Raw genomic sequence first — 22850 nt, 5'->3', positions numbered from 1 at the left:
TAAATTAGGGAGTCAATATCCCCTTCCTTGGAATGATTACCAAAGAATAATTGTTCAGATGGAAGGAGGGGTCATCTGGTTCCTGTGAAAAAGATTGTGGCCAAGATTAAGTGTGTGGGCTGTAAGACCCCGTGGTACTCACCAGGCGCCCTGGATTACTGCCCCCTTTAGGATGAACTTTATTTCTTTCTTAAGTTGCGACTTGTCATTTCTAAAGACTTTCTCCATCTCCAGTCCCATTGTCCCCAAATGTACTCAATTGATACATGTAGAAGCGCTTTCCTCTGTCATTTGGGAGGTGCCAATTTACTTCTGTGAGAGACAAGCTAGTTTTCACATTACACTGGCAACTATCCTGGACTTTAAAAAAACAGCTGTGTGGTTGCCAGCTGACCTGCTTTCAACTAAACAGCTGCTGTTTAAAGTCAGGGGTAGAGTTTATAAATCCCTGGGGATTGCGTTGCTTTATGCCCACCTTTGTTTGAGAATATGAAATGTCCAGGTTATGAACTATGTGAATTGCTTCTACTTCTGATTGAATGACAGCAAATGACATTCTATGTTGGCCGGTTTAAACCAAGTCACCCAAAGATTAGACTAGACAGATATGTATGTGCATCAAGTTATAGGAATCTGCTTTGTCTCCTATTTCTCATCAATTGCTCACCAGGCTAAAATTAGTGAATTTTGTTAGATAAACAACAGTTTTTCTCAGGTTATTTTTGAAGTCAGATAATGAGAATATAAACAGGGATCCTTTTTTTGTGTGTGTGTGTGGAATATGGTGTTGAATGGCATATTTTTGTTGGTAAGGGAGAGAGGAGGCCCATGACACAGTTCCACACACACACACACACACACACACACACACACGCATACACATACACACAGAGTCGTCTCACATGGAGTGACTGTAACTATGGATTTAGATATCTTTATTTCTGTTTTCGTGAAATAAACTCTAAAAACCATGGAATAAACTCTATTTATTTTTGCTCTTTTTACCTCCTCACCTGTATTCTGCACAGTAATTTAGCTCCCCAGGACAGCTTTTAAGATTCTAATCTTGTTCCTGTCCAGCACTTTTCTCACAGCAGTAAGGAAAGGATTGGCATTCCTCCACTATTGTATATAAAGGTGAATCCGTTCTTGGAAATAAGAGCATTGTTTATGTTGAAATTCCCTTAGCTTAGCTGAACCTTCGATTATATCGCCCCATTCAGATAACCAGATTTTTACCCCCTGTGGTCTGTTTCCATTCTCAGAGAATTGTCAACAATTTATTTCTGCTCTGTCGATTATTTTCATGAGAGAGACATCTGGGAAGATTTTGATAACTGAGTCAGGTATATAAAACTCTAAGCATACTTTAAAAAGATACCATGTAAGAAAATACAGCTTTTTCTAAAAAACAACAAATTGAACTTAGTTACTGCTGAGGTAGCATTTGAAAACTATGACTATTTATATAAATTATACTGTTAGCTTGATTCCAGATATCATAGAAAGCATCTTTATTTGTAGTTCATAAATCTAAAGAACGTTATTATTTTTAAAAAATCCAATATGATTATTATAATTTCTAATGAACCCCAACATGCAAACTAAATAATTCTATTATTTTAGTGAAAGTTTGGTGAATTTAGAAATAGATCGTATTAACTTAAAAGTGCTATTCAATTTTATGCAACATAATACTGGCAATACAAACCAGCTAACCACAAACTAAGGTTAGTCATTTAATTCTGGAACGTTTTGTTTTCCCTGTATATTTACTTTATTTAGACACTTTCATCCAGAAGCAAGAGAAAGTTGGCAAAAACATGTAACACTCAGTATATTTTGCTTAATGGGAAACTCTTCTGATTATGCATTCGGAAATTGGGGAAATGTTGCTTCATACACTGTCATTTCCATTGCTGAATATTTAAAAATACCATAGAATATTCAAAGGAACGGCAATTTTTTTTTAATTTTGTTAAGTTCCATGTTTATGGCATTGTGTATAAAATGCACATAAAAGGCATTTTCTTATCTATTCCTGTTATATTAGAGAAGTTCATGCCCTGCTCTTAGCATTTTCCGACACAGCTGTAGAGTAGTTTAAAGCCTATTTTTTAAATAAGTGATGCTCAATTTGTCTTTGATGATCCGAATGATTCAGGTGAGATGGGAGCACGGTCGGGCCCTTATTTGCATAAAAATTAATCACAGAAAAATGTAAATTGATAAAATTTTGCCTGGCTTTTTCCCCCTATTTGAGAACCCGTGGATGGCTCCCAGAAGCAATCATCTCAGTATGGGGCCGCATTGGATGCTGTACAAATGATCACATTTGTGTTGAATACTCACTCATTTAAATGTCAGCACTGACGGGGCGGTACATCAGTAGAAAAAATGAAAAATAAATACACAGCAGCTGAAGACTATCAAATCCGTGGGCACTCTTTAGAGATATATGATCTAATGTGAAAAAATTGCAGATTAATTATCCTTTTTGCAAAATGGTAATTGTTTTAGTATCACAGCAGAAAAAATCTGCAATTTATTTGGAATCAAACATAAACCAGTAATGTGAAATACGTCATTACATCATTGTGTTTATTAGAAGCCTGCAATTAATTCCTAAGGCTCCTTCAGTCTTAAAGCTGCATAAAATGAAACAAAAGAATGTTGCTATTAATTTCCTAACAAATGCTTATCTTTCAAATCAGTCTGATTTGTGTGAAAAGAGGCAGTGTTATGAAGTTTGGTGGATATTGTGAATTAACTTAATTCCATTGTACTGCTAACACTTCTGAGAGTATTTTCACAGATCTCATTAAAGTTGTAATGTTAAAATTTGAAGGTTTTTGTTCAGTGGCATGTAACTTTAACTCACCTTTGAAGAAGTTGTAAAGTGTCTTCCTAACGAAAAATGCTTTGAGAGAAACAACAGCAATACCAATAACAGGGAAAATAAAAATTATTTGTGAGGTCCAAAAGAGAAAATTCTTTGGACTGCCTTTAACATAACTGCAACATTAACATGCATGAGTTTACACACACGTAATTTTTGTGCATGTTTTGGATTAAGAATTTAAGTTTAGCTATTTTAAGGAAAATAATAAAATCCTAAAATTTTCATAAAAACAGGTATAAGCAATGTTGTTTTTCACTCTGAAAGATGGGTGAAAGCCATTACTGTTGTTGTTGTTCTTGTTGTTTCTACAATCCATTTATCTTTGTTTCTGGGTAGCTCTCGTCGGCTCCGATGTTCCAGCTGCTTTGGTGTTCTCAGAGTGCGGTTTGCATGCAGCATTCCAGCACAGATGGAGATTAGGTTCTTTCTTATTATTCTATAACTTTTGCATGGATTTTAAATGATTGAAGTGTTGAACACATCTTCACTAGCCGAGGAAGACAAAGTTAAAACACAGCTTTTCCATCTGCTGACTTACAAAACTCCCATTGAATGAATGTTATATCAACCCAAATCGATCATGGCAACACACTAAAAATATTTTGAGATGGTTGAAATCTACTGTTATTACCAGAGTTGCTTTGTAGTTAGCTAAGAGAATAGCATTTAGAATTTAAATTGAACAACACGTAGAGACCGTGCCTGTTTTTGAAATTAAGTTCAATTTGGCATATCGTAAGAATAGCGAACACCGTGGGTCACACACCATTTATGTCATTTAACAGTAGCATAACATTTAACTCTGAAAGTCAGCCTTCCAGAGTGCCAGCTATGAGCTGGACCTTGTTCTATTCCTTTACAAATAGTGATGTGTTTAATCTTTATAACAGTCCTCCAAAGTAGGTATCTCATTATCTCAAAAGTGAAGTGAAGCCAAGATTTAATCCCATGGGTCTGGCATCAGACTGCTTGCTCTCATCCACTCTGCTCTGTTGACAAATGCCTGGTGGGCACCTCTGGGTGCTATTTCTCTGCCAGGTAGAGTCCCGACAAGACAAAGTGTTTCATTTTTGTCAATTTTGACTTTTTATAATTGGAGCTCAAACCTGTTTTGATTCCAAGTGAACATGTGTTGAGTGACACATTTTAATATTTCATTTAATTGAGAACTTTATCTTAAAAATTTACATTTATGTCACTTTAGACTAAAAGTTAAAGAACTTCATTTTTGGCAACTTTAAGATATCTCTTAAACAGTCATCATTTTTCTGGACAATGTTGTTATTATTGAGATGCATCATTAAAGGCACTAAAAGAGGTCCTTGTCCAATATGACAGAATTGGCTGTTATCGGAATCTTTGGGAAAGCCCATGTGTCCCCATTCATTTCTCTTTCCCACTATATTCATTGATTCATGTAAGGGCATTGTCTTCATTCATCTATCTATCCATGCATCTGTCCACCCATTCATTTATTCAACCAAGCCTCCTCTGAAATTTACAAGGTTAGGATAAAAGCACAAATGCCCATGGACTGCCTATCTCCTCTTCACAGTCCCAGGTGTATCTAACCACAATGGCCATCCAAAATGTACAGGTGGCCACAAAACCTTCCATGTCCAATCTTTGTCCCAGCCCAGACAGAACTGTCTCCTGGCCATCTTTCAGTACTGGGGGCTGCACACCAGTAGCATGATTTGCAATTAGGATGGAGTTGGGGAGGAGGCTGTTCCAGACTCTGGAAACAGGTTTGGGGCTGTTTGGCCAGGGAACCTGAGGTCTGAGAGAATTGAGTGGGGAGAAGGCACATGGGATCCAGGTAGACTACTCTCCTTGGCTCCACAAACTCCTTGCCCACTGAGTGAAGCATGCAGAGGCCCAGAGCAGGGACCCTGGTTGCCCAGGTCTGTGATTGATACTGTATTTTACAGCTGTTTATTCAGTTCAGGCTCTGTGGCAGCTGCTGTTCTAGGCACTGCAGATACACTGAAACAAAAGACAAAATCCCCACGAAACTCACAGTCTAGTGAAATAGACCCATTTCTTATACATTGAATTTTATGCTATTCACAGTATCATACTGTGAAAAATGTAGAATTGTTCACATGTGTGTTTATTAAGAGTTTCCTTTGTATAATGTACTTTGTTAGAAGAAAAATATAAAGGACCATTTCGAGAGGCTTAGTCTGTAGGAAGTTGCTGTTGCTTCTTAACTATCAGAGAAAACTCACTTCTTCTGTGACAAAAACAGAGGACTATCTTACATCCTGACTTTAACAGTTTACTCAACACACATTTGTTGGGCACCTCTGTTTTGACAGTCATACTTGAATTGAATTGTTAAAATTACTGCACAAACTAGGTTCCTTGGGCATTCAAGGCTCTTTATGTCTGAAGAGATGTTTTCCCATGTGGATTGTGATTTACTGAGCTGTAGGAGTCTAAATTTACTATAAGTTCTTCCTATAACCAGCAGCATAAGTCTTTTGGAGCCTCACTTTTCTTATTAAGAAATAATAAATTAAGTAGCCCATAAATTCCTTTCATATTCAAGAGAAGAACCATCGAGACCTGAAGGTTGGTAAACAAGGTGTTTCCTATCCTCCCTTAGTTACAGTAATGAGAAAGAAAACATCAAAAAGCAGTTGGTGAGATGTGTTGGACCCTCCCTCAGCATGCGCTCTTAGTATTTCGTCACGCCTAAAGGGTAGTTTAAAAGTGTAAAATGTATGTAACTTCCCATCAGTTTTTTGAATATATCTGGGTGAGTCAGCTAGCCCTACTAATAAATACCTACTGGATTTCAATACTGCTACGATGGCCTAATTTGGAAAGTGTTTAAGAGTCAGGTGCTTGTCCGCAGTGACTTGCAGGGAGCCCACAAGCCCAGGCCCAGAACGCCGAGGCCATGCCATGATCTAACAGCAGCCGTAGTGACGGGTTGGAAGGAAAGGGGAGATGAGAGGGAGTAGGAGGAAAAGGAGGGATCAGTTGAGTTTATAGATAGCGTTGGCCCACAGAGATTCTTTAACACACTTTTATGTGGAGAGCTAACATTTAAACATGGGCCACTTAGAAAACATAATAAATTGTGAGAATGAGGAGTCTTGAGTGAAGGCCTTTTATGAGTGATTAATATTTTAGTCATAAAGTAGTCAAATAGAGACCCATTTAGGCAATCGAGGCCGTTTATATGGCAGAGATATTCCTAATCCACTTGCTTCTTAAATCATTCTTTAAATTCTCAACAAAATTCTTTTGCTTTTCTTCAGCTCATGAACTATTATATCCTGTGGAGTCAGTTCAAATTGTTTGTCCCCCGTTGATCTCCCCGTACTCTCGACTTCTGACAAATTATCTGCTTCTCTCACCTTATTACTTTCTCTTATGCTGTATTGCAGTGCTGTGCTGTGCTGTTGAGCACTTCAGATGTGGCTAGCGAGACTGAGGAATATGTTTTTTCTTTTATTTAATTTTAGCTCATTCAAATTTACGTTTAAAGAGCCCATGTGGCTGATGGCTACCATAGTGGACAGCACACCTGTGTTGTGTCATATTTCACCATGTATATCCTGTCCTATGTATATCCTGTCTTTTCATCCAAATAGGAAGGTCAAACATTACATTTTTATACTCCTTTTTAAATCCCACAATACTTAGCACAGGGTTATCTATATGTAGTATATGTAGGCACTCGATGACTATGCTTGTATTTTAAAAGATTGTAAGGAATGAATTACCTGCAAATATAGAGGTGGGAACTCTAATTTTGGAGTCTCTGAACTCCGAACTAGATGACCGTCCCCACTAAGTTTTGCTCTCCTATTTATATGGGAACTATTATCCAGTGTCTCCCGTGTCTCTTATGTTTCAGACACTGTACTGGACTCTGGGGATGCAACCACACACAAGATTGTCAGGATCCCTGTCTTCACAGACCTTCAGCTTTGTAAAGGGAATAGAAAAGTAAACAAACAGTTGTTGGTTACATCTTAAGTGGTGCTTATTTTAAAAGTTTCCAGTATACAGAAGCACTGAATCCAGACATGCCTGCGAAGATCTCACTAAGTCTTCAGGTCCATGTCAGAAAAGGCAGATCACCTAAATTGGTGTGAACACTCAAATAACTGTTAGAGAATTTATTTTTATTTTAATCATTTTCCAAATCAGTGTTTAAAATTTTAAACACTATAGCCCAAACATAGGTATTGTCCTAATGACTTTTTTGTAAAAAGAATTCCAGTCAACACCACCTATTATTTATCTATCTATCTATCTATCTATCTATCTATCTATCTATCTATCTATCTATCTATTTATATATACACCACCTCTTTAGAAAACAATATGGCAATATGCATCAAGAATTTTAAATGTTAATGTTCTTTGACTTAGAATTACATTTCTAAATTTCTAGCCTAAGAAAGTACAGTTGACCCTTAAACAACATGGGTTTGAATTAGCAGGCCTACTTATACATGGATTTTTTTTTCCCCAATAAGTACAGTCAGTCTTTCACATCTGCAGATTTCACATCTATGGATTCAATCAACAGCCGATCAAAAAACAGTATTGCCACATTCCCAGCCTTGGATCCCTGGCACCGAGCAGCATAAATGTGAAAATGTATTGGGTGATGCACCCCCGAGACCAAGTTTAGGCAAAAGATCCTTGCTGAAATTTGATTACATTTGTGAACTTCCTATTAATATTTATTTTTTCTAGTGCTTTCATTACTTATCTTTTTTTTTCCACCTCTAGATAACTGCTCTTGTCCTTTTCATTTGGAACCTTTACGTAATTCTTTTCCTCCATTTATTCTTTTGCTCTTACCTGTTTCCTGGGATCTTTGTTAGATGCAGAACTAAAATATCACTCATAGCAGATGATCTGTAGACATTAAAGCTGTTTGGGGAAATTCTTCTGAAGAGGAAATACTTACAAAAAGCTGTCTTCCCGTGCCTGCCAGTCTCTTTGGACCCATCCTGAGTAGTGATGACTGAAATCCACCGTGCGATTCCCTGAGCACCTACACAGAGCCATCTAAGACCAGGCAAGCGGGGTCCATTTTTTTAATGCCAGTATTTCTAAAGAGTTATCACTTACTGCCTCTAAGAGCATTTATTGAAGAAGTCAAAGAGGGTGACCATTGGATAAACCAGTGGGTGAACATTAAAGGAAAGAAAAGACAGGACAAGAGTTGATGAAAGCAGCCATGAGAATTATGAAAGAGATTGAGTTGTCAATGGTGGAAGCAACTTATGAAAGTTCTTCAGAGGTAAATAGCAGGGAAAGCAGTAAAAGGTTCAGTGGAAGCACAAGAAAAAGTGACTGGAGCAATGGAAATGACCATGGAAATGACCAAGATTGTGCTAGAAAGCATGTACGTTAAGGTGCTGTGACAAACACCCCAAAACGTTTAGGCTTATGCAGAAGCTCATCCCTGTTTGCACGAATGTTTATAGATAAGGGGATGCTATGAAGCTGGTAGTCAGCTCTGCCATTCTTAACATGCAGCTTCCACCTTTGGGTCCAAAGTGACTGTTCCAGCTCTTGCCACGTCCTAGCCAGGAGAGTGGAGAAAGGGACCAGAAGAGCACATATCCAATTGCTTTAAGGATAAGGTCTGTGAGTCACGTCCACTCACAGCCCATCCACATCACATCCACTCACAAAGTTGGCTGGAACTTTGATACACAGCTACACCTAAATGCAAGGAAATCTCGTTTTTAGCTGGGTAGCCATGTGCCCATCTAAAAAATCTATGACTACTGAAGGAAGGGAGAATTGATTTGGGAGATAACTGTTCCTTCCTGCTATGGATAGAGGCAATCAAGAACTTTAAATAGTGAAGCCCTTTACTTTGAACAAAAAAGTTGGCTAGGCATAGCAGACTGGGAAAAGAAAAGGTGTAGGTGTGAATCACCCTCTCTTTTAGCTAGAACTCTGTATCTTTAAGAAATATATTTTGGAGTTATTATATAATATAAAAAAATTGTATTCTTCCTCCGTCTCTTGAAATGGCATCTCTCTCCCCTTTCACTATTCCAAACTCTTTATTCTCCATATATACAAAATTCATACATTTTCAAGGACTTCTCCCCCACCGCTGACAGTTTCTTTTCATAATAAAAAGCTCATATTATTTTCTCCCCATTAGGTCTAGCTATTATAACTAAAGAAAGTGCCTTTTTTCTGTTACTATTGTCTTGTGTCATTTTCAGAAACTTTCCCAGGTATATAACTTTTGCTTCTTCCTAAAATGCTATAATCTTCCTGAGAGCAGAAGCCCTCTCTAACTTCTTTTGGATTCCTTGTAGTGCCTAGCATAGTGCTGGGGAGAGAGAGCAGATACTCAACAGATGCCTTATTTGCACAAAAAATGATACAGAATCTTCAGGTGCTGGATCCCCCAAATTCACAGATACCAAAGCTAACCTATCAGGCCCAGATAGGTGATAAACAGATTCAGGAACTCAAAGATCAAAAGGGGTTCAACCATAAGCAAGTATTGTTGAAGGAAGGATTTTTTAAAATTTACCAATCTTGCACTTGATGGAGATTTTACTGTAGTTGGAAAGGGAGCTTTGCTTTTACACAAGTATGAAACTCTCTATGAGAGACAATGATAGGGTTTTAGTGCTGAATATAGATTATGTCTATGTACCCAGCATCTAAATAACCAGGAAGCTCAACCAGCTAGAAAAACAAAACAAAATAGAGTAGGTCAAAGACTTGTTTTAAAAGACAAAGTTGCAAGAGACGTCAGTTTGACTTTATATTCATCTGAATATCTATTTATTTTTCTAGACTAACTAAAGACATATTGTTGGTAATTACCATTAATGTACTATAGGTTTCCACTATATCTCGTAATTGATCTATTAAAAATAACTGAATTGTGTTAATTTGTTTAATTGATGATCTTCAATTGAGAGGGATATAATATAAAACCAGGGAATTATTATGAAATAAAAATTCTTCTCAGGGTAATTGTTGGAATGATTTCTCATTCTCAGAATTTCCTAGTTACACAAGATGGACACATGATCATAGAGTTCTCCCTTTTATCCTTTAGTTGCCATTAAAATCGAGGCTCTGCCTTAAGTAATTTGCTAGTTATCAAAATAATATAAAGAGATAGGGCAACTGGGAACATGTATGACAGAAGAACAAATTCTAAGTGTATTTTTTAGTTTGTACAAAATATCCCAGGAATAAAGTTGAATGATGTTTAATATTCAAAAGTTATTTGACCTTTGTGAATTTTGGCTTGTAAATTAATAATACTGCACTCTTCAGTGCCTTGTTCCTGCTAGGGTAAAGTTATTTAAGTTTAAATCTTAAAAATAATTTTTACATGAACTATTAAATTTACCTTTAATAGTGTAAATGGCAAAATAAATGTAACTTCAAATATTTCATACACATGTACGGGTAAAAGACTAGAGAGTGATATTTGATGGATCTGGATTTCCAGCTATGTATCTAATATTTTAACCCTTATGTAGTGTTTAAGATTAGCCTGCGTGCGTGTGTGTGCACTTCCTGATTTGGAATGATTTCTTCCCTGTCTAGAGGACTAGACCTTCAGAAAGCTTCAAAACAGTTTAAATCCATGGGGATTTGTTGGACTATTATTAAATCCCATTGAAGTAGGTAGTTATTATATTATTGTTATTTTTGCAATTGGCCCATTTCTTTCTCCTATTTTCCTTTTTCACAGATGGGATACTTAAAGTTAGTCTTATAAACTGATTTTTATCAAAATCAATGTATGGAAAGGTTATTCTTCTGTGTGAATAATATGCTTTGACTGTTTCAGAGGAACCATGCAATTTTAAATTAATTATAGATAAATTTTAAATGGTCTAATTCTATTTGAAGTGGTCTAAATTCTAGGTGGTCTAGTGTCAAGCGACCAGTTAAATAAATAAGTAGGTTGTAGTGTAAAGCAAAAAGTTTCTTTGACAGTTGTGGATTATGAATCTGATAATTTTTACCTGCATGTTTGTTAGACACTGCTGATTTAAATGGAAATTTGCCAGAGTATTTATAATTTACTGTATCAGATCCAAATGATATATTATATCATGCTTTATTACTATGTTCATTACGTTGTTGCAAACAATATAATTGTGACCTGATAGAATATGAAAAAAGACTATTCTTCTTCAAAGGGGGCACATTTAGGTTCGTTTTTATTTTACTATTGGTTTCTAAGAGTGCAAAATAATACCTCTCAGTCACGGTCTGTGCAGTCTACAAAATTACTTATAGCCTGCCACAGAGCCGTTTCCATCAAAGGCACTGGACTCCAAAAAATTATCTAAAATGTTTCTGTTTCCTATTATTTATAAGATTAATTGAATAGAGCATTCTGGTGGAGCCACGACTCCACTGATCAGACTGAAACTGATGTGATTAATACTGGACTTAGTTTTTGAGGGAGGAGATGCCTGTCAACCAAAATATTAAAGAATGATCCTAATTTTTGATCTTTTAAGTTCAAATATATCCAAGAGGGTATTTTAATTTTGGTCATACTCCTATCCATGGGGGCAGATACTCATGAAATATCATAAGTACCATAAGCAGGGCTAATAAAGACATTATTTTAAATAAATAAAATTGCCTTTGAACCTTATTTGACTAACTTGTAGGGTGTTGTTTATATACGTGTGTTTTCAAGTAAGTCCTTCCAAAGCCTGAAATATTTTGTTTTATACCAATTGTTTAACAACACCCTTTTCCACACTAAAGAGAAGAATGGAAAATACTAAGTAGAAATAAGTTCTCAGGGAGCAAGGCTGCTGCAAGCATTGCATGAATCACTGTCTCCACCTAGTGCTGGCTTCCAGGAATTAAGATTCCAAGAGTCCTTATTGATGCTTTGAAGTTCTAATTTATGTTATGCACATGTACAGTCATTATAGCTAGGCCTGCTAGTGCCATGACAGTTAAGGGTCTGTCAGCTCTTCATTTATCAAACAGAATATTTAGAGATCTGTTGCTTTTACATAAAAGCTCATGCTGTGCTGGAACTCTGCAGTCTAATGGACTTTGCTCTATGTGAATTGTTTATTCACAGTGTAAGTTGAACTTGACCAGCTCCTATTAAAGACACCCTGATGGGTTGAAGTTACATAGACGCTGTAACCAGAAGAATGAATCTCTTCATTAACAACCTGTCCTTTACCTTACAATAATGTCTCTACATGCATCAGATCAAGGGACATCTACAGACCTGATTGGCATGGCGGCCCCTGGATTTTCATAACACTTATTTCAGACCCTCTGGTACACAAGAGGAGATAGAATTTTGGCTACTAACATGGGAAAAAAGAACAAGAGAATGTGATGTCATGGAAGTCAAGTGAAGTCAAGTCCAGTAAAGAAAATGTTTTAAGAAAGAGAGAATGATCATTTATTAGACACTGCCGTTAGTTCAGTTATGTTTGAAGAAATGACCTTTGATTTCAATAATGTTTAAACCTGATCGGGCAGTTTCACTGGAGTTTCAGAGATGAAAATCTAATTGAAATTGGTTTAAAAAAAAGGAGGAGGAGAAAAAGAGCAGATGAGTCTTTTAAGAATTTGCTGTAAAAGGACACAAAGAAGTAAGACAAGAACTGGAGGTGAATGTGGGGTGTAGAAAAGTGGTTTTTTGTTGTTGTTGTTGTTTTTTAAGATAACAAGCTGTCAGACATGATGCAGATGGAATGACCCAGAATGGCAGGAAAATTGATACTTCAGGGCAGGAACAAAGTCCTAGGTGAGAGAGGATAAGGATCTAGGTACAGGCGGAAGTGTTGGCCTTTGGTCCGAGCACATACAGCTCTACCGTAGCAGCACGACAGGTTCTATGTTGTGAAAGACAGATCTCCCCTGACATCACCACCCCTCGGTGTCCAGGCTCCCAGAATTCTCAGCCAGCTCATGGGAATCCTGGGCCCTTGAACATAAAGTTGAATACTACAGGTTGTTCTGATAGGGCTGGGCAATCTCAGAAAATTTTCAGGCTCAGATGACCATCACATGGGCTAGAAAATTATGAGAGATAGGCTGCTCCTGTTTTCTCATTTATTAATCAGTGGTTTATGATATTAATAAGTGTCCAGCATTTTATTTCTAGGCTCAATATCACTTAGCTATAGTGATTATTCCCTTGCCATAAGGTTCAATTTTATTGGCTAATTTTGATTTAGGAATTTTGCATCTTTAATTTTAAGTAAGATTGCTGTATTACTTCTTAAATTACAGTAACTGACTTTATTATGAAGCTTATCTCCCCTTCATGGAATGAACTGACCAATTTTCTATATCTTTGTGTTTAGAATATTTTGTATAGCATGAAAACAATCTGTTCCATGACCTGTGAAGTTATACGAGCAAGAGGATGTTTTCTTATTTTTTCAAATCTATGAAGTTTTCTAAAAAAAAAATCATTTATTTTGCCAGAGAATTTGCATTTGTTAACATATACGTGTATAATGTACCCTTTTAGTCTTCTCTATGCTAAATATTTAACTGACTTTTCCTGTTTGGTTTATATTTTATTTTTATTAGATTTATATGCAAAAGATTTGCTGTTTTATTTACTTCAAAATATTCTTTTAAACCATTCTACTTATTTTTTTTTAGTTATTTATTTCTAGTTAAATCTTTATTATTTCCTTTCATCTGTTTTCCATGGAAAGATTATATGTAAATAGATTTAAAATAAATTATTGAGTTGAATGATTTATTAATTTATTTTCTCTATTTAGCTCTTAATAAACAAGCATTTAACATTATGAATTCACCTTTGACTATAATTCTAGATGTATCCTTGAAGTTTTCAGGATTGTTATTTTTGTTACTTTCTAAATAGATATGGATTATGTTATTTTCCCCCCCTATCTGATATAATAATATTTTGGAAGAGAGAATATGTTTTCAAAATTATCTTGTGATTGAAATAGTAAATTTTAAACTTTCATTTATGTCTAATTTTCTTCCGTCATTTGCCACAAAGAGCGTCTTGTTCAATTTCAACTTTAAAACTGTATTGAAGTTTACTTTGTTAGTATGCGGCAAATATTAGAAATGCTCCAAGAATTGCTGAGAAAGACACATTTTCTTTTGGCAGACTACAATGTACATAAACAAATGGTCACATTTACTAGTTAAAGCATTCAAATATTTTATGTCCTTATTTGCTACTTTAAAAAATTTACCTGGTAGATTTCAATCTGTTGTCTGTGTTGGTTTTTCTTTGAATGCCTAAAAAGTTTAGCTTAACTTTTTTCTATGTAGGTATTGTTATTTCTGTCATTTTTATTATAAAAGTGACTGTTACTCTAATTTGTTTTTTCTCTCAAATTCCACTGTCGCTTATAACATTTTATTTTTTTTCTGATTTAAAAAATGTATTATTTCATTTTAATATTACTTTTATTTGTGTCTCTCATACACAGTAAATGATCAGATTTGGGTTTGTAATTTTTTGCCCAGTTCATAAGCATTCAATGAATATTTTGAAGTGATATTAAACCTTGCTAAATTTTTTTTGTCTTTTATTTTGTTTTAGGTGGGCCATAAAGCATTCAGGGACCAGTAAGCCAGGCCAATGGAAACATTCCAGAGTTGAAAATCCTCTCTGGAATAAGCTTACCTACATGTGGCCGGTCCTTCCCAGCGGCCAACTTAATGAGGTTGTATCTCTTAGTATCAGATGTGGTTTGTGAGATTTATTTGAAGGCCCAGTATGTGGTCAATGTTTATAAAATGTCCATGAAGCTTTTGATTTGCACTTGCTAGGTACAAGATATCAATTAATTCTTTGTTCTATCACTTACTTAGAAAGATGCATTTAAGTCTTCCATTGTGAAGATGAATTTATCTATTTTTTCCTGTAGTCTGCCAAATTTTACTTTATATATTTTGATATTTACTTCACAGACACACACATATTCAGAAATATTATATTTCCCTGGTGAAATGAAATTTTTATCGTTATGTAGACTGTCTAGCACTATAAAGGTCTCAATTATCTAATACTAATAGAGATATTTCAGTTTTTTTGGTTATTTGCCCAGTATATCTTCTATTTTTTTACTTTCTATATTTGTATATTCTTCTGTTCTAGGAGTCCTCCAATAATCAGCATATTAATTTTAAAAAATGGTTTGACAATCTTTATCTCTAAATAACAATTTGTTTTTTTCTTATGTATTGTAATGATAGATATATTTAGATTATTTGCTTTTTATTTGTCCTGCTTTTTCTGTTTTATTTTTTTCTTCATTTTTATATTTTTTAGATTGATTTTTTCCTCTTATTTTTCTCATCTACTAATTAGAAAATTATGTCCTCTATTTCCATTTTTTTGGTTCTTACTGTTATTACTCTGAACATTGTAGCTCACATATGTAAATGATAAAAATCTAAAGTTAACAAATATATTTATTATACTCTTCTCTCAAATAATTGAGAACATTAGAATACTTTAACTTCAGTTATTCAGTTTGTAACATATACTATTATTGTCTTGTATTTTAATTTTGTCTTTTAAAAAATTTTCACAAGATATTAACATTATTGTTTGTAGTTAATTATTTAGACTTACTTGTAAGCTTTTTTCTTCTTATGAATCTCTCTTATACCCCAATCCTTCCACTTGGGATTACTTTCCTTTTGCCTAGTATAGCCTTCTTTTAGTTATTGGTAGCAAACTCAGTTTTTACTTATCTGAAAATGTATTTAGTTTGCCCTCATTTGTGTAAGGTATTTTTACTTAGCAAACTGAAGATATCATTAGGAAACAAATTATCTTGTTTCTTTTAACATTTACCTTTAAAACTATAAAATTTTTGCTTGTAGTCTGGGATTTGACAAATGATCATAGGGATGAAATTGGACTATTTCAAAGCTCTCTAGCCATTCAAAAAGAACAGTAGCTTTTTGGCAGAGCAAATAAGAGGTCAAAAAAATCTCTGGCCCTCACGTGTAAACCAAAAGGAAAGGACTAAGGCACTAAATTAGCCAAAGTGAGACAAATTAACCATGTAATTCAAAATGACTGAGCCCAAGAGTTCTGTTATCTCTTGAAATATTTGAGGAAGAGAAGAGTATACTTACCAAGCAGGGAACCCAGTTCTCATTCAGATTAAATGCAATCTGTTTACTTTAAATTAAACAGATTGCTTATCTGTGGGAATCATATTTTCTTACAATTCCATTTCCACATAATTTATTTTTTAGGAAAAAAGGACATTTTTGTTGGCGTATTATTAAATGCAATTAATATTTTGCTCAGAAAGACTCTCCAGATAAATAAACTGCAGCTAGACTTGTGACATTCATATTGTGGGTTCTGAACATTTTGGTCGCTGCCAGCATATGTACTAAATTTACTGCAGATTTAATCTTCCAACTTTACTACTTATCTAATCATTATTTATTATGTATTTAAGCAATGCAGATAGAGCAAGGAAGGAGGTAGATATGGTCTCTACCTTCATGGAGCTTACAGTTTAAGAAGTATAGGCTGTGTGCCTAAAAGGAAGGAACCAGAAAAGGAAGAAGGCAGATTTGATGAATAGAGGACAAAGAGGAGAGAAAGAAGAAGCTCACGGGAAAAGTTGATGTCCCAGAAATCAAGGCTTTTTGTTGAGCCAGTTCATTCAGTCGTAAGGTCGGTATGAGGAAAGTTAGCCAGGCTGGTTATCTAAATGCGCCTGAAAATTAAGTCAAAATATTGAATCTAAGAAAATCATATCAGAAACACTATCCTGAGTGATAGTGATAGTAACTCAAATTCTCCTATTAATTCCATGATAAGAACCTTTCAAAATTGAATGAAGACCATGGGAGGATTTAGGGAAATATGGACAATAGGAATTATTTTTGTGGTGACTCAGACTCCATTGATACCAAACTATTATCTCTCAGTGGTGACAGCTGCTCTGAGAGCTGATTTTGTGCTTTTCTCACTGTTAAATATTATTCAACCTAAAAGGCAATCAGTGCTGCGTTATATGAGAAAATAGCCTTTCGTGTGTCCTAGGATATCAGTATTTTAGAAATATGTCAAAACCTTTTAAAAACACAAAATCAATGAATTATTTTAGTTTGTTCTATGACTAAATTTACTGGAATAATTTCTAGGAACTCAAGTTATTTTCTCACCTCTTGGGGGAAAAGTTGTAAATTGAGACGTTGTACTAACCACTTGATGGTAAGGAGCAATGGACGAAATTATTGCAAAAAGTGAGTCTAAGGAGAATTAAGATTTTAGAATGAGCCATTGGATAGTGAGTTTAAAAATTCTAAATTGCTAAATTAAAATATATCCATTTGGAGGAGCGCCTGTTAAAAAAAGAAAGTGAAAAGTACACATTTTATTAATCTGTTAATGAATGATGATAATTAGCTGTAAGTAAAAAGGAGAAAAAAAAGATGTGTAGGAAGGCCCAAGAGAGAAAATTGAAGCATACATTAGTTTATTAATAATAAATAGATGAAGGAAGACCAATTTGACTAAGATATTTAGATTATCAGTTAAGAGCTGGACTCCTAAAGAAGCCCAGGCTGCCTCTGGTTACGAGAGAGGCGTGAAAAATAAAAGGCAGAATTATCAATGTACAGGAGCACCATGGACCATCGGGGTCTCCTGACAATGCAGCTGTGCTATGGAATAGCATGAACACAGAGAAAACGCTTAAAGAAATGAATGAGAACATAAGAATTCCAAAGGGGAAAACGGAGGGTGAGGAAACATCACTCCAGTTAGTTTAATCCATGGTTTTCGTTGTTCATTATTCTGACACCATATTTCTCTATTTTTATGAAGGACAAAAAGTAAAAGTCCTTTAAACATTAGAACAAAGTTTAAAGTGGCTTAAAGGAAGAATTGACAATGATAGCTCATACATTTGGAAAGTTTCGAAACCCACGATAATTTGTCGTCTCTTTGGATTGGGTTTCTGTAGTGTCTCAAATTAAGAAGAGAAGACTCTTGGGCCTCCTTTATCTAACTGGAAGGCAAAGGAAGCCATCTGAGGTCAGCAGTGCTACAATGGTGCTAAGTCTGCAGTGATTACCACTTATGATGCAAATTTGGGAAGTGAAAAGATCTAAAAATAACTAGGAGCTAAGATGGCACATTCAGAAAGTTAATCGGAATTATAGCATGGTTGGGATATTGAAAAACAAATCTTAGTTCTATATCCTAACTCTGTGAATTGACAGTTCTAACAAATTAAGTTTAAGGGAGAATCTTTCTTTTTCTTGCTTTTCTTTCCCTTCCATGGTTCAGAAAGAAAGAAAGGGGACAATATTAACTATTTTATACCAAGAATTCAATGTGGCAGTAATTCTTTAATGAGAAGACTGTTTTCTTCTGTCTCCCTCCTAGCCAACCCTTTCTTCATGATAATTTATGTCTAAAACTAGAGCAAATGTTGATTTGCTCTGAAGTGCTTAATATCTTTGTTGTAGAAAAGTTACAGATCAATCCTGAATGCACGTCTTAGAGAAGTTATGCAACCCCACTCCTCCACACCCCTCATATTAAGCAAAACCTTTATACAATAGAAAAGTTTCAAATGAAAATATACAATGAGTTTGTCCTAACCTTTCCTATTTCTTCTCAATGACAATAGTAAGAGAAAGAGACCACAAACTGCTCCATTCATAATAATAGACACACATCTAAATAAACACTTCACTGTCTTGTCTTTGCAATTTAAATGCCATACAGGGAAAAGGTTCACAGTGAAGGTCAGGGATACAGCAAAACTTCATTAATTCAAATTTTGCTTATTTAGAAAAGTGATGTTAGCTTCATTGTGTGCCACTATTCTAAACACATTTATTAAGCAAATATTACATTAAAAAAATATAAAGAAAAAAACATTAGCATGAAAAACACTCGACTCATGAGCTTTTAAACATTTATTTGTACTGCTCTTCTCCGAATTGAATGTAATTAATGTTATTTAATTACTCAGCTCACAAATTAGAGTTATAATTAGATGCTATTTAAGAATATTTAACCCTTATAATTTTCAGATATTGTTTATAACTTATTTAAAACACGTTTTTGGGAACTATGTGATTATTCAGTATGATCATACTGAGTCATAAGATTCTAAAAAATTTTCTAGAGAATATGTTAGTAAATTATACTTTTTGTACTAGCTTTTAAAAAATGTACTCCCCTTCAAAAAAGTAAAGGCCGTTGTGTCTTTCTGTGAGTGGCAATACCAGTTGCCCAAGTCACAGACATGGGAGCCATCCTTACTGACTCATATTTTTATCCTTCCTTTACTACACAAACTCCTACTAAGGCTTCGGGCCTGTTATATGGCATTTCTGAGTTAGGCTCTCTTCCTATGTGGTCCCGTCACACTTCATACATACCCTGTTGCTATTATACTTACACTATTCAATTGCCAGTCTATTTCTAGCTAAGTTTCTGAGCACACACTAGAAATTCTTTGAGGAAGAGTATTCTATCTTGTTTATAGTTTTATTTCCAATATCTAGCAATGTGCCTGGAATACAGTCAACAATAAATATTTGGATAATGCATGAATTAATAAGTAAGTGAATGTATGAATGAGTGGATACAAATGAACTGAATTCTACAAATGAAACATCTGAAATTTAAGTTTTATCATCTCACTATGTTTTTTTGGAGTATCTCCCAAATATATTCTTCTTTGCCAAATAAATTAAATTTAAGATAATATTATTTCAGTTTAGAAAACCACTTTTCATACATTCTTCCTTTCTTCATATTAATTAAAGATATTTCAACATGAACAAAAAACATTCCAAGTTAATTCAGTTCTGTTTTTCTAGAATGATGTTTTTCTAAAAGGAAATAAATCTTCCAGGTTGTAACATAACACAGGTTTCTACGTACATAAACAAATTACTATTCTTCCTCTTTATTCAAATAAAGTATTAATTAGAATTGTCTGGACCACCTTGGGTAACCAATAAATGTTTGATGAATAAATGAAAGATTAAAGATATAAGCAGTGTGTTACATTTTTTTATATCTAGAAGTATATCTTTTTACTAATTATCAAATTTTTTGTCATTTCTTTCTGAAGGAGTTTGATTGGCCAATAGAAGGACTGCTTGTTCCAAACAGCCCTTCCTTGAAGAAACCCATCTGTAAGACACCAGAGCCTTATGTCCCTGTAAGACTCAGAATTTTATGGAATGGAGACAAGAATAAAAACAGAGCCCTTACTGTAATCAGTCCAGACATCTCACCTGGAGGGAATATGCAGTGAGAACAACTTGTTCATATTTCTCATTTAATATACTTTCTAATTTCTCTAGATTTTTGTCTTCTTCATTACAGATGTTTTCCCGAGGAAATTCTATGCTTATTATTATTATTTTTTAAAGGTTCCTGTGTTGCTATTTGGATATGAAAATAGATACTAAGATTCGTTTAGTTTCTATGTCAGGAACTTAATTTGAACTCTTCTGATTTAGGCTAGCCATGGGAGAAAATAATGAGTTAGAGATGAGCAGTTGTGAAAAAGTTTTTTGATCACTATATTTTGAATTAGCGTATTTTGTTTGAGTTTTCTTAATGGATTTTGAAATAACTAAGCTCATAAATTGCTTCTTAAATATAATTTTATAATTCCTTATTTAAATTATTATTATACAATTATTTACATTTCTATTTTTAGCATATGTAACAAATAAATATAGTTCTCAAAATATAACTTTACATAATTTATATCCTTGCCTTGGAATAACATTTTAAAAGTTTATCATCCTAGCAAAGCATCAATCTGTACTTTATCTTATGTTATGAGATTAGAATAAAATTTTCCCAAACAGCCAGTATTTTTCCAGCATTGGAGAAAAAAATCACCTGCTATATTTTCATTATATTTTATGACAAAAGGAATTATAGATTAGTGCATAGCTCTGATGTAAAGAATGAGTTAAACACATTGTTTCTCATATGATTAGCAGTGATATTACCTCTTGACCTTCCTTTTGAGATGTTTAGAATATTTGAGGCTGCTGATAATATTTCTTCACATTGATTAAATATACTTCATACATCACTGAACAATGAGTAACATTAAGATCGGCTGTCCACTGAACTGCCTTGTAAAGATGATAAAGTAAAAAATTAATCTTCAAAGTAAAGTCAAGCCTGAAATTGAAATCTTTGACGCATACATTTCATAATTAGTTCATTCTGCTAGATGTAGAATGTGAAGGCAATATTCTTAAAGTAGTATATGACTTTTTTAACATCTAAAATTAAATAATTTTTTGTCTCTTCCTACATTTATTTATTTTTATTCTATATCTTTAACTGTGGCTCAAAACTGTATACAGATTTTGTCTTTTCTCATTAATGTTTTAAAATGGGTTCAGTCAGGTAATCTAAACATAATTCAAGAGATTTGTTAATTTGGACAGCTATTCTAGCAGAGAATGTGTGAAACTCTCTGCTGTCTATATTCATGGAACAGTGCGTCCTGGTTAATCAAATATTCACTTTATTCACTACATAAATTAGTTATTCACAAATAATTTAAATATGCTGGCATATGCTTGATGCTAAAACTCTACTAAATATTTAATTTTTCTTAGCAGATTCAGAAAGTTTTCTGTAGGATTATAAACAGCATTCCTCGTCCCCCTCCCCCCACCCCTGGAGCTGTAAGTTTGTAAGTACTGGTAACAGAAGGTTTAAGTGGAAAGAGTTTTAGTTAATGTTACAGAGCAGTTATGTTGGCCAGCTCCAGAGGACACGGTTTACATTGTATTTCATATGAATGGCACTCCAGAGTTGTGCAAGGTAGGAAGCCTTGCTGTGCTACTTTTAATATATCCAAGTTAAATATCTTCTCTTCCAGGAAAATAAATGCTAGTGACATGTAGGGGAACATTAATTGCATTAACCTGAAATTTATAAGAAGAAAGAGGGTTGGGCCAGTTAGTGTCTTTACAAGCAAAATCAGGCTAGGATGATGAAATAAGATCCATTTTAACCATGCTTTAATAGTATGCTATCGTTTAGTTATTTAATAATTCATTCTTGAGAGTTTGAGGAGCGTTTATTGTTTATTGTTTTTGTTATTGTTGCTGATTCCTCTGTGTACAAAGCCAGAGGAAGATTAAATAGCATTTGTTAATTACTTAGTTGATCATTATCTTAGTGAGTAAAAAGATCTTGTCATTTAGTCTTGATAGTGGTTGTCAAATTCATATAAAGACCATTGTGATTTCTGTGTCACAGGTGAATTTCATCTCTCAGAACTGTAAGTTAAACAGAGAATTCTGTGATATTTTAAGGAATTTTAATTCTCTGTAAGTTAAACAGAGAATTCTGTGATATTTTAAGGAATTTTAATTTCAATTTCAACTTGAAGCCATAAAATAACCTTTATATTTTAGATTATTTTCATAAGTTATTAGTAAATTATGATCCTTGGACTCACTCAAAGTTCTTAATGTAGTTTTTATGTCTCTTTATGACCTTTTTTCTCTAGCTCCATCTTCTAGCAACAGTCTCCTCGATTTTCACTCTTAAATCCCTTCCACTCCCCAATATCTCCTACCTGCCTCAATAATAAAGGTCTTTTGAGAATGACCTTTGAATTTGGACTTCATTTCTAGATGTTGACTCTGAACTCAGCACTTCCATCCCTTCTCCCAAGTTAGCTGTAGCTTTAAGCACTTCCTTGCTCTGACCTTGTGTGCTTTCCACCACCATAGTGCCTACCACTCTGTGATTACTTGCTTATGTCTCCATCCAGGAGATGGAGAACCAGGATAATGTGTTATTCATCCATATACGTGCTGGCTGCTATGGTATAGTCAGGGAACAGTGTATCTTGGTCAATCAAGTATTAAGTCAGTTTATTTACCACATGATTGAGGGTGGAGGTCCCCAACACCTCCGTGC

The 22850-nt window shown here is 34.5% G+C and overlaps 1 protein-coding gene across 1 annotated transcript in view; it reads left to right on the top strand.

Annotated features, from left to right (window-relative positions):
* Positions 1-22850, top strand: part of DCDC1 (doublecortin domain containing 1) — a 370803-nt gene that overhangs the window by 286035 nt on the left and 61918 nt on the right. The window contains exons 20-21 of the mRNA XM_025044147.1: positions 14475-14598; positions 20011-20192. Coding sequence (XP_024899915.1) covers positions 14475-14598; positions 20011-20192 — 306 coding nt within the window. The remainder of the gene's footprint in view (positions 1-14474; positions 14599-20010; positions 20193-22850) is intronic.

The sequence above is a fragment of the Pteropus alecto genome, unplaced genomic scaffold (genome assembly GCF_000325575.1).
Source record: "Pteropus alecto unplaced genomic scaffold, ASM32557v1 scaffold71, whole genome shotgun sequence".
NCBI lineage: Eukaryota > Metazoa > Chordata > Mammalia > Chiroptera > Pteropodidae > Pteropus > Pteropus alecto.
The sequence above is the reverse complement of the archived record's forward strand: the minus strand, read 5'-3'. Positions and strand labels throughout refer to the sequence as shown.